The 12,168-nt window shown below is 38.2% G+C and overlaps 1 protein-coding gene across 1 annotated transcript; it reads right to left on the bottom strand.

Moving 5' to 3' along the window:
• Positions 1–10,123: 10,123 nt before the first annotated feature.
• LOC104663395 (olfactory receptor 52H1-like) lies at positions 10,124–11,627 on the bottom strand. The gene has a single exon (XM_010364555.2). It carries the CDS (start codon positions 11,222–11,224, stop codon positions 10,283–10,285), a length of 942 nt encoding a protein of 313 aa, XP_010362857.1. The 5' UTR covers positions 11,225–11,627; the 3' UTR covers positions 10,124–10,282.
• Between the last annotated feature and the right edge of the window lie 541 nt (positions 11,628–12,168).

The following is a 12,168-nucleotide window of genomic DNA, read 5'->3' as shown; positions in this document are numbered from 1 at the left end:
CTTCTGCACAGCAAAAATAGAGGGAAGAAACAACCTGTAAAATGGGAAAATTTATTTGCAAATTATTCATCTGACAAGGGACAATATACACAAACAACTTAATGGTAAAATAATAAAACAACTTAATGGTAAAATAATAAACAACTTTATGGTAAAATAATAAAACAACTTAATGGTAACAACTTAATGGTAAAATAATAAAAAACATGTATAAATGGGCAAAAGATCTGAATAAACATTTCTCAAAAGAAGATATACAAATAATCAACAAGTCCCCAGTAAGTGATTTTCTAAACAGGTGGGGGACCAATCTCTCTTCAAACAAAAGGGGGCAAGACCCCTCCCCAAACAAATGCCAAATAAAACATAACTTAAACCAAATCTGGAAGTTCTGTCCAAGACTCTCTGTGGGTAGAACAGGCAGCCTGTGGAGCCCAATATGTGTATCTCATGCCACAGTTGCAGGGACTGGTGTTTCTCCCTAAGTTGAATTAGCTTTCAATTTCCGCTTTTTTGTTTTTTGTTTTTGTTTTTGTTTTGAGACAGGGTCTCACTCTGTAACTCAGGCTAGAGTACAGTGGGACACTCATAGCTCACTGTACCCTCAAACTCCTAGCCTCAAGTGATCCTTCCACCTCAGTGAGTAGCTAGAACAGCAAGGGTGTCCCATTACACCCAGCTAACTTTTTTTAAAAATTTACAGAGAAAGTGTCTCTCTACGTTGCCCAGGTTAGTCTTGAACTCCTATCCTCAAGCAATCCTTCCTCCTCAGCTTCCCAAATGGCTGGGATTACAGGTGTGAACCACCACACCCAGCTGCATCCTACTTCTGACACCACATACACCAAAGTCAAAATTGAAATGTAGAAATGAATCTCTAAATGTAACATTTTATTTGAGAAGAAAGAATTGCAATCTGAGGCATACACACAAACTGCATGGTCTTTATTACGTCTGAAGAACAAAGAACAGATTAAGTTTTTTTTAAAAAACCCACCTCTAATAATATAAAGGCCTAGAATGCAATTCCTTTTTTCCCCTAGGAATGCCAAGTTGCCAGAGTGAAAGAAGGGAGTCTCAGGGATGATATACGGTGTTTCTAACACTAGCCAGGTTATAGCACCCTAACACTATCAGAGAAAGAAATGAAAGCCACAAGTTCGTGTTGGAATTTTCAGTGTTCAAGCTGACACTTTTGTTGAGGTTATTCTTAAGTATTTTGCTTTTGATGCTGTTGTAACTAGAATTTTTAAGGCTATTTTTATTATTTATTTTTTGTGTTCAGCAATACAATTGATTTTTACATTGACTTTGTATCCTGTTACTGTACAGAACTTATTTATTATTCCTAATAACTTTTAGTAAATTTCTTATAATTTTCTGAACCTAAGATCATATCAAGTGCAAATAAAATAATTGCACTTTTTTCTTTCAAAAAAAATCAATATGGCCTGATACGGTGGCTCATGCCTGTAATGCCAGCACTTTGAGAGGCCGAGGTGGGCAGATGACTTGAGGTCAAGACAAGTGATCTTGAGAGTTTGAGACAAGCCTGGCCAACATGTAGAAACCTGTCTCTACTAAATATGCAAAAAAATTAGCTGAGTGTGGTGGCAGTCACCTGTAGTTCCAGCTACTCTGGAGACTGAAGCAGAAGAATCACTTGAAGCCAGGAGGTGGTGGTTGCAGCGAACCAAGAATGCCTCATTGCACTCCAGCCTGGGTGACAAAGTGAGACTCTGTCTAAAAAAAAGATTAAAAAGAAAAAATGCCAACAAGTATATGAAAAAAATCCTCAACATGATTAATCATAAGGGACATGCAAATCAAAACTACAATGAGGTATAATCTTACCCTAGTTCGAATGGCTATTATCAAAAAATCAAAAATAACAAATGCTGGTGAAGATGTTGGTAAGACTGTAAATTAATATAGCCATTACAGAAAACTGTGGAGGGTCCTCAAAAAACTAAAAATAGAACTATCATATGATTGAGTAATCTCACTACTGGGTATTTATCCAAAGGAAAGGAAATCAGTATATCGAAGAGACATTTGTACCCTCATGTTTATTGCAGCACTGTTCATAATAGCCAAGATAGGTAATCAACCTAAGTACCTAACAACAAAGATTTTTAAAATTGTGCATGTATGTACAATGAAATACTATTCAATCATAAAAAAATGAAATCTTGTCATTTATGGCAACATGGGTGAACCTGAACATTACTATGTTAAGTAAAATAAGTCAGGCATAAAAACGTAAATACTGCATGTTCTCATCCACATGTGGCAGCTAAGCACAAAGAGCTCACAGAAGCAGAGAGTAGAATTATGGTTATCAGAAACTGGGAAGGGTAGATAAAGGAAGGGGAAGATAAGGAGAGATTGGTTAACAGTTATAAAATTACAGCTAGATAAAAGGAATAAATTCTAGAGTCCTACATCACTGTAGGGTGAATATATTAACAATAATTTATTGTACAGCTCAAAAAGCTAGAAGAGAGGATTTTGAATGCTTCTTACACAAGTGAATTTTAAATATTTAAGGTTCTAGATACTCTAATCACCCGAATTACATCATTATACATTGTATCAGAATATTATTATTCTGTACTCATAAATAGTATTGTACAATTATTGTGCCAACTAAAAATATGAGAAAACAATATGTTCTACATCTTAAATATATAATAGAAATGTCATTACTCTAAAAAAGTGAATAAGAAGCATTAGATTATAATAGCAGATTCAATATAGAGAACCAAAAAAAAAAATGAGTCCATGTAAACATTTAGTAAGAAATGCTGGAAGATGATTAAAGGTTTTAGCACTCTAACACTATCAGAGAAAGAAATGAAAGCCACAAGTTCATTAAAGAAGGTGAGGTGTGAAAAAAATAATAAATATACTCAAAGAGCAAAATATATAGCTCCAAAATTGGCTGTAATTTTTATCATATTGTAGTAATTGAAAGAATCAAAATTAAATTGTAAAAATGTAAAAGTACTGGATTATTCTACAAATAGCATAGAAATAATTCAGTATTGTTTATAGAAAAAATGTAGCTAGATCCATAGTTTATGCTAAATACCATAAAATTCCTCATGAATCAAAAAAACATGTAAATCAAATCACAAGAAAACTTTCACATTGTATTAAAAAAAAGTATCTAACTGAGAGTTGTATGAGGATAAGGTTTTTAAGAAATATGTTGAGGTAAATAAATAAGCAACAAATGCTAAGTTAGGTAGAAAGACAGAACTGTAAATATAGACTGAAAAAAAGCCTGAATTATCACACTAAATGGCATTACTTCAAAAATTAATAGAAGCTGCATAAGATGCAAAATTTTAATCTTAATCACATTACTGATTTAATAATAAAAAATATAAATATACTAAATATCCAAAAATGGAAATCAATTGTTTTAAAAAGAAAAAAGTGTCTAGTTAATTAGTGGAATTGAATCTCTAATGTCACAAGTAAATTACATAAACACAATGACTAAAATTCAGATAAAAAGACAAAAATATAATTTCTAATAATGAAAAATATATTTTCTAACAATGATGGTATTTTACAAAGCAATTTTAACATTTTAACAATTGAATTAAAATTAGTGATATTAAGGAAACTTAAAAATAACAGATACAATTTATGAATAATCAGAAAACCTAAAAAGAAAAACTTGTCAGAGACTACCTCCCTCTAAATGGTGCTTATATGGGACAATTATATCTATTATTAAACAATTATAGCTTTTTTGTTTGTTTGTTTGTTTTTTTGAGACAGAGTTTCACTCTGTCGCCCAGGCTAGAGTGCAGTGGTGTGATCTTGGCTCACTGTAATGTCTGCCTCCTGGGTTCAAGCAATTCTCTGCCTCAGCCTCCCGAGTAGCTGGAATTACAGGTGCCCGCCACCATGCCTGGCTAATTTTTTTGTATTTTTAGTAGAGACGGGGGTTTCACTATATTGGTCAGGCTGGTCTTGAACTCCTGACCTCATGATCCTCCCACCTCGGCCTCCCAAAGTGCCGGGATTACAGGTGTGAGCCACCTCACCCTGCCAACTTGAAAACATTTTGAAGAGAGCAGAGGGGAAGGCTCAGAAGGAAACTCCAAGTAGATACTTCTCTTTTTCTCTAGTCTCTTACAATAACTGTAGGATCTAAAAACTACATTCAAAGTTTTAATCTTGGCCTTTCCTGTTTTCTGGAGCCCACCCTTTTCCCAGCTCCTTCTGTCCTCTTCACCAGATCTATTTCTCATCCGCTCTACTCCCCACCAGCTTCACTACCAAATAGTTCCTCACTATTCTCCACCAACTGATACCTTGGAGGTCTTGGTGCTGGAACAGTATTTTGCTAAAAGGAGGATAAAAAAGTAGGGTGTGTGGAAGCACAGCTGGCAATATACAGACCAAAGGACAGGAGAAGCAGTCCCAGGCTCAGGAAGGACAGACACAGAACAGAAGGGACAGACATAGGATCATGCTTGTAGTAGGGAAGAACAAACACAGAGCCTACAGGAGTGGCATACAAAAGTACACCCCTCATGTTCTCCAGGGATTAGAGACAGGTTAGGTCAGAGGGCCTCTGAGCCAGGGGATCCATAGGTCCCAAGGCCCCAAGTTAGTCTAGGATATGAGCAAGGATTCAACCAAATTAACACTTTCTCATCTTAAAAATCTATACTTCTGCTCTTATTAGTGGTGAGTTGGGAATTTTTGAATCTAAGAAGGTAGTGTGATGGTAAAAAGGTGTTATACCCTTTCCTCGTCTATTCCAAGGTCCATGGCCAACACCCCTATGATAAAAGACTGATTAACAAAAGTATAATAAATTTATTTAATCAAAGTTTTACATGACACAGGAGACATCAAATATAAAAACCCCCAAACCCAGGGTTTTTTCTAATGCTTAGGTTCAAAGAAACATGGAGGGCTGTGTAGAAATGTGATTGGACTAAAAGGGTATGATCTAATGGTAACAAACTAAGGAGAACTTAGCAAGACCTGTTTGTTCATATTCTTCTTGGCTTCTCTGTGTAGAGAAGCCCTTTCCCTCCTTCACTCCAGTTATGGGGCAAGACCCTCTGGAATATGGGTCTATAGACTATCAGTGGAGGTAGATCAGACAGTGACTTCTCTAGGTTTTACGGCTTGATTTGAGGGAGATGAGTTCTAGTTTCTATGACCTGCCTTGGGGAACAAGTAAGTCAGTCTAGTTTCCATGACCTGCTTTGAGGGAGAATGAGAGAGGGAGAAAAGAGGGTGGGAGAAAGTGAGAGAAGACTTCTTGCTTGGGAGGCCCTTCCAATCCTGATCTCCTTCAGTTCAAAGCACTCAGGGTGCCAAGATACCATACTTTGGGTTATCATGTTCTGAGCCACAACAGTAGCATACTGAATCTCAGCAAGGTTTTTATCTAGCTCTATCAGCAACTTGATAAAGAAACTTTGCAAGAGTTAGGTTTGTCATGTCCCTGGACTTGGGCTAGAGCTCCTAAAACTTCTTGTGCAGGGAATGTTTTATTTTCTCAATCTTTGGAAGAGATTACTTCATAGTGGGTAATGAATAAATGCCTGTTGAATTAAAAGGAAACCCCCTCTAATCTTAGATGACAAAATCCTGAAAATATTTCTCATTGAGGCTGCCATCCCCCCAGGTATTCAGAGGCCTCCCTTTTCTGATACTTTCCTCAATGGCCAGACTTGCTTGATAATTCTCTTTCTTCGGTGCTGAATCAACATCAACTTTGTTTTTAATCCATTATTTAGAGTACAGATTAGTAGTCTATTGGTGTGGAGTAAATCTCTAACACAAATTACATACAGGACTAAAAATTATAGATCCAACATGAGTACTTAGGAAAACTCTAAACACAGCCTCCCATAAGTCCAATGAGGAATCTAATTTCCAAGTCAAGTGGCAAAAAAATCTAGAATTTTTTCCTTGTTTTCCTTATCCCTTCACTTGTGCTACAGAAAAATACTTAACTGTTTTGAAAACTAGTTTCCACATCTGTGAAAAATAAAATTACTTGGAAATGATTACAGACAAGGACCAAGGAATAAGTGGAATAACAATTATCAACTTTCTATGAAGAAAATAAACCTTTCTCGTTGACTCTTCAGAATTATCTTTCTGATTAGGCTGAGTTACAAATTCAGGCAGATTCTTACCATGGAAAATAGAGATTTCATGAATTAATTAAAACTCATTTGTTTCAACCCATTTATTCAGCAAGCACTTATTGAGCACTTATATGTGCTAAAAACTTTACAGGGGATGAGAAAACAGTGATAAACAAGGTGGGCACCAAACTGGTTTTCAATGACCTAATGGAAGGGATAAACATTAAAAACTAAGAATATAAGTTATCACCTTATTCAAGTTGTGAATAGTCTAAAATAAAAAGTACATTGTGTCACGAAAACGTATGCAAGTGATACTAATCTAGTGTGCAGGATTAAAGAAGGAATATCTGAGGAAGGAATTTTAACTGAAGCCTAAACATGAGTTGTCAAGCAAAGAATAGTAAAGAGAAGAAGCAAGGAAACATTCAGTTTATTTGAGAAGCTGAAACTAGGCAAGTATGACAGCTGTACTATTGTAATTCACTTGCAGTAGTAACAGTTTGTGGTCACTTTTGCCATCTTCTCCAAAACACAGAACTAACTTTACAAGATTCTAGGAATACTTTTTCAACTGAGTGTGTAGAAGAGACAGGGGAGTTTAGGACATAAGACAATGACTCAATGCATTCTGGAATTGAAGCTGGTTAGAGAAGGAAGAAAGAAAAAGGGATGACAGCCTGAAGGAATACATTTCTGATAAAGTTTGACTATGTATGAAACATATTGAAATCACATGGTTTGGCAGGTATTTTCATTGGACAGGGTGTAAGAAGGTGCCTAAGACTAAGTTTCTGCCTTCGAGGAGCTCATAATGATGGCAGCAGGAGGCAGACAAATCCTAGGTTGACAGGGGCAGGTCCCTGGTGAAACCCTACCTTCAAATCAAAGACAGCTTAAAGCCTGAAAGCCAAGCTAAAAATCCTGGGTAAATCCACAACTGGATTGAGAACCTCTCTTTCCATATGGCACACTTTCCTCTGATTGATCCTCACCCTTCACCTATTTTACATATACCTTCCCTTCCCTAATTAGTTTTTTACACTGTTGTGCCCACCTTTGAGTGGTGCTTTTGTTTTAGCCTTTTCTGCATACTCACAAACCAATCAGCATGCACTCCCCATTCTGAGCCCATAAAAGCCTCAGATCCAGCCACACAGAAAGAGAAACCATGTGACTTCTGGTGGGAGACCACCCTTACATCCCTGTTCTGCTGAGAGCTATTTTGTTGCTCAGTAAAATTCTTCCCTGACCTCTTCACCCATTTATTGTCAGTGTGATCTCATTCTTCTCGGACATGGTACAAGAACTTGGGACCCACTGAATGCAGGTATACTGGAGGCTGTAAGAACTGTGGCCCTCTGCCCTCTGCTGGCAGAGGGCAGCCACCCCATGCAACAGGAAGCAGTAGCAGGGCCAAACCAGACCCAGAGCCGTGGGCTGGAGCAAAGTAAGGGGCTGACAGAGCTGTTAAAGTGCTGCCATTCATCACGCTGCAGATAACAGTACTAAAAGAGCTAATTAGCACACTATAACATCCCCTCTGAGGCTTCAGGGTCATGGACACCCTTGCCTAGGTGCCACCACATTCCCTTTGTCTGGATGCCAAAGTCCACCACAAGAGTGGCTTGTGACACTCCTGGTCCCTGGTCTGGCTGCAAGCCCTGCACAGACCCTGCTACTGTGCTGGCACTCAGAACAGCTGGCCAGATCCCACACTTTCTCGCTCACCCACCCTCTCCTGCCAGGGACTGAGTGCACAGTCACAACCACTGTGGGATTTGCACCAGAGTATAGGCCGGGAATGGCCCAGCAGACTGAATGTATAGGGCATCTTCTCTGGCAAACCTTGGCCTGAGAAAGGCCTGGGCAGGGGCATCACCATCCAGAGGTCTCCAGCTGGCAAAAGTGGCTGAGAAAAATTCTGCATCAATAACATAGCTGTGGACAGATAAAGATATAAGCAAATAAATATGCCAATTTTTAATAGTGGCATAAATAAAGCAGCCTCTACATGTGTCTTTTCTGGCTACAGGGCATTGCAGAAGCAAAGAAAATATCAACATATACCACACACACACACATACCATACACTCACATACACACAGGATCTTATCTCAGAATGCCCATTTTACTCTTTACTTCTTCCTCTCAAGTAATTTAATATGTTCATCTTGATTCAATGTATGTCTTCTTTTGCAGTGGAGATCTTAAGAAATAGGTGTTGTTATCTTGGGATAGTTTCCTAACAGGAGCTTGAATGAATCCTATCCAACTCCACCCAACACATTCTCCACCCACACCAAGTTTTATTTTATGTAAAACAAAACAAAAACAAAAACAGGACACTGAGTATGATAACATAAAAGAAAAACATCATTTCTGGAATTATTCACTCTAAGAGTCAGGGGAGTGCAAATAAAGTGTAAACAAACATAAATAAAATATAAATAAATGTAAATAAAGTGCAAAGCTGTTAGTTTTACAGAAGGTTGCTCTTTTCATTCAAGTCTTGCATTCCCTACAATGACCCTAAGGAAGGACAGTACTTATGCACGACCCTGAGGACAATGGAACCATTGAAGAGTTTCAAGGTACAAAGTGTCATAATCATATGTGAATTGTAAAATGATCACTCTGGCTTTTATAGAGAGAATGGATTGGATGGAGCAAGATTGGAACACCTTCAAAAAGATTTTGGAATACTTTCGGAGAGACAGATAATAGATTAGAGCCCAGTCAAGCTGAACAGCCATAATAAAGGTAAGAATGTTATGAATGTATCCACTGGAATAATTTATAACCACCTCAAACTCAAATAATAAACCTAATGTTGACTTAATTTTCTTTGAGAGTAATTTAGGAGAAATAAAGAATAAATGATAGATTTCTTGCTTGGAAATTTCTGTTTTTGATAGTGTCATTTAGGAAGACAGAAAAGAAAGAGTTTTTTTATTTTTATTTTTATTTTTATTTTTTTTAGAGAGAGGAAGATAGTACGTTTCTATGTAAATTTTGGAGAAATTAAGTTTAAGGAGCTTGAAAACCATTTTTGTGAGTAGATACTCAGAAAGTTATTGGCTAAGGAGTTTAGAGTCTGGAATCATTCAGACCTGGATTATTAATTACCTTTCTGCAATCTTTATGTTTTGGCTTCTTCATCTGTAAACCAAATTAACTAATATTACCCTCTCATAATTATTTTCTTAATTAAATATATAAAACTTATAAAATACAGGTCTAGGGTTATGAAAAGCCAAGGTTGGAATTTTCTTGGAACATACAATTAAATATACAAAATATAAGCAACTTTATATAATAAGAGATGGATACGGGGAGAAAGTAAAGGGCACAGAAGGAATCATTAATAATGTATAGAATCTGGACTGAAGAAGTGTGAAGCCATATGTTTGAGAATTATAGTAGAGAGGATTGATAACTACTTAACAAGGGAAGGCAAGAGGCTTTACCTTTAATTCACAAGCTGAGAAACACGGGGGTGAATTTCCATGTTAGAAAATATGCATCCTTCAAATATATTAAGATTAGCATTAGGAAAGATACAAGCTTTAGTTTTAGTGCTCTACTGTATTCGTCGTCAGCTTCTTCACAAAGTGGTGAAAAAAACTAAACCAAAGAAGTCCTCTATTGGCCGGGCGCGGTGGCTCAAGCCTGTAATCCCAGCACTTTGGGAGGCCGAGACGGGTGGATCACGAGGTCAGGAGATCGAGACCATCTTGGCGAACACGGTGAAACCCCGTCTCTACTAAAAAAATACAAAAAAACTAGCTGGGTGAGGTGGCGGGCGCCTGTAATCCCAGCTACTCGGGAGGCTGAGGCAGGAGAATGGCGTAAACCCGGGAGGCGGAGCTGGCAGTGAGCTGAGATCCGGCCACTGCACTCCAGCCTGGGTGACAGAGCGAGACTCCGTCTCAAAAAAAAAAAAAAAAAAAAAAAAAGTCCTCTATTTTCTAGAAGTTTGTAAGATTTTTCTCTCTCCCCTCTCCCTCTTGCCTATACTTTGCACATAGGTAGAATGCTGAAATTTCAAATTAATAAGAGTTATAGCTTTATCTTCATGTTGTCCCATGTTACACAAAATTTCACCAGATCAATTTTACATACATTTCTCCTTCAGTGTCCACTCATTGTGACTTCTTCAAAGAGAAGAGGAGAATAAATTTGTCCTGTGTCTGCTTTGTCTTCATTCCATAAACAATAGGATTTAGAGCAGGAGGGATGGCCACATAGAGGTTGGCAAACAGGATAAGCACATTTTGAGGGACACTTTGCCCAAAGCGATGAGCAAGGATGGAGAAGAAGGCAGGGGTGTAAAACATGAGGATGACACAGACATGGGAACCACAGGTGCTGAGGGCTTTTTGGCGGGCACCCTGGGATGAGAGTTGGAATACAGCACAAAGGATGAAGGCATAGGAAACAGCAATGAAGATAACATCTGAGATGACAGTCATGAGAGGTACAGCAAACCCATACCAGATGTTGATGGAGATGTCTGCAGATGAAAGCTGAGCAACACCTATGTGCTCACAGTAGGTGTGAGGGATGATATGTGTCCTGCAAAAGGGTAACCGTTTTAGCAGGAAAACGTGTGGTAGGATGATGGAGAAGCTTCTCACAACAATGCTCACCATAAGCTTGATGATCACTTGCGGAGTCAGGATGGCGCTATATCTCAAGGGGAAGCAGATGGCCACATAGCGATCAAATGCCACAGCCAGCAGAATGGCTGAGTCCACCACAAAGCTGAAGTGGAGGAAGAACATCTGAGTTAGACAACCAGAAAAGGTTATTTCTTGGGAGCCAATCCAGAAGTTACTGAGTAGTTTGGGCACCGTGACAGTGGACAAGATGAGGTCTGTGGTGGCCAGCATAGAGAGGAAGAAAAACATGGGCTCATGAAGGCTGTGCTCAACTGCAATGAGGTAGAGAAGGATGCAATTGCCCACAACAGCCACAACATAGATGACACAAAAGGGAATCCCAATCCACATGTGGAACTTCTCCAGGCCAGGTATTCCAACAAAGACAAAGGAACTGGGGTTATAACAACTCAAGTTATACATGGTCTCTTCAGTCTGGGATCCACTGATTCTTGAGCCCTGAATACAAACCAGCTGTCAGAATGGGCTGCGAAACCTACAGTTCACTGCCAGTGTTGAACATTGTTGGGGGCTGCAACTGTCACATCCAGTGTAACCACACTGAAGCACCTCCTGTCCCAGGAAGAGCTGGCACCTCTAAAACTGACCCTTCTCTTGGCCTCAGACCCCTCATTTGCCCTTCTCTTTGACATCAGACTCCTCATTTCTTTAGATATTTACTAATAAATCTATGAAATGGTTTTATTTTTGTAGGTCAGCAATTTCATATGATTAAACATAATTAACCATTTTTCTTTTTCAATGCAGATTATTAAGGATAGACTCAGGTTTTAAAGACAGGAAAAAAACAAGTATAAGGAGAAGGAGTAGGGAGACACGGAAGGGAGAGAGAGAATAATAAAAATATTTAAAATATCAAGCTGGATGACGATGAGCTCTGAGAAAAGGGGAGCAACTGACTTTTATAGAGCAAATATGTTTCAGACAATGGGTCTGATAAACTGAAGAATGTGCATAAAACAAAAGAAAAATCAACAAAAAGGGAAGAAAAAAGAAAAGGCAGATTCCAATGCTGTGTGTTTTGGTAGAACTTCATTTCATAGGGATTGGAATATAGTTCAGAGCGCATGTTTACTGGAACGTTAATATGAGAAAATGTATGTATCAGAAAACACAAGGGACAAGTGAACAACATTACTCTGACTCAAGCAGAGAGCAGTGAGTTCAGAGCATAATTTATGACTTGAAAGTCAATGTCCTAAACTCTGGAGGATCTCTGATGTTAGTAAAGGAGACCACTTTACCTATCCGTGAGTCTGACAATGCCTTCATAACAGAAAACACCAAGGGAATTAGTCCTAGGCAAAGTCTAGCAGAGCAGATTCATACCTTCTAAAGATGAAATA

This window comes from Rhinopithecus roxellana, chromosome 15, assembly GCF_007565055.1.
Source record: "Rhinopithecus roxellana isolate Shanxi Qingling chromosome 15, ASM756505v1, whole genome shotgun sequence".
Classification (NCBI taxonomy): Eukaryota; Metazoa; Chordata; class Mammalia; order Primates; family Cercopithecidae; genus Rhinopithecus; species Rhinopithecus roxellana.
This window is presented reverse-complemented; position numbering and strand designations above follow the sequence as displayed.

What these genes read in the sequence shown, in the direction of transcription:
- LOC104663395 (XM_010364555.2), bottom strand. Translation starts at nt 11,224, where the DNA reads ATGTATAACTTGAGTTGTTATAACCCCAGTTCCTTTGTCTTTGTTGGA.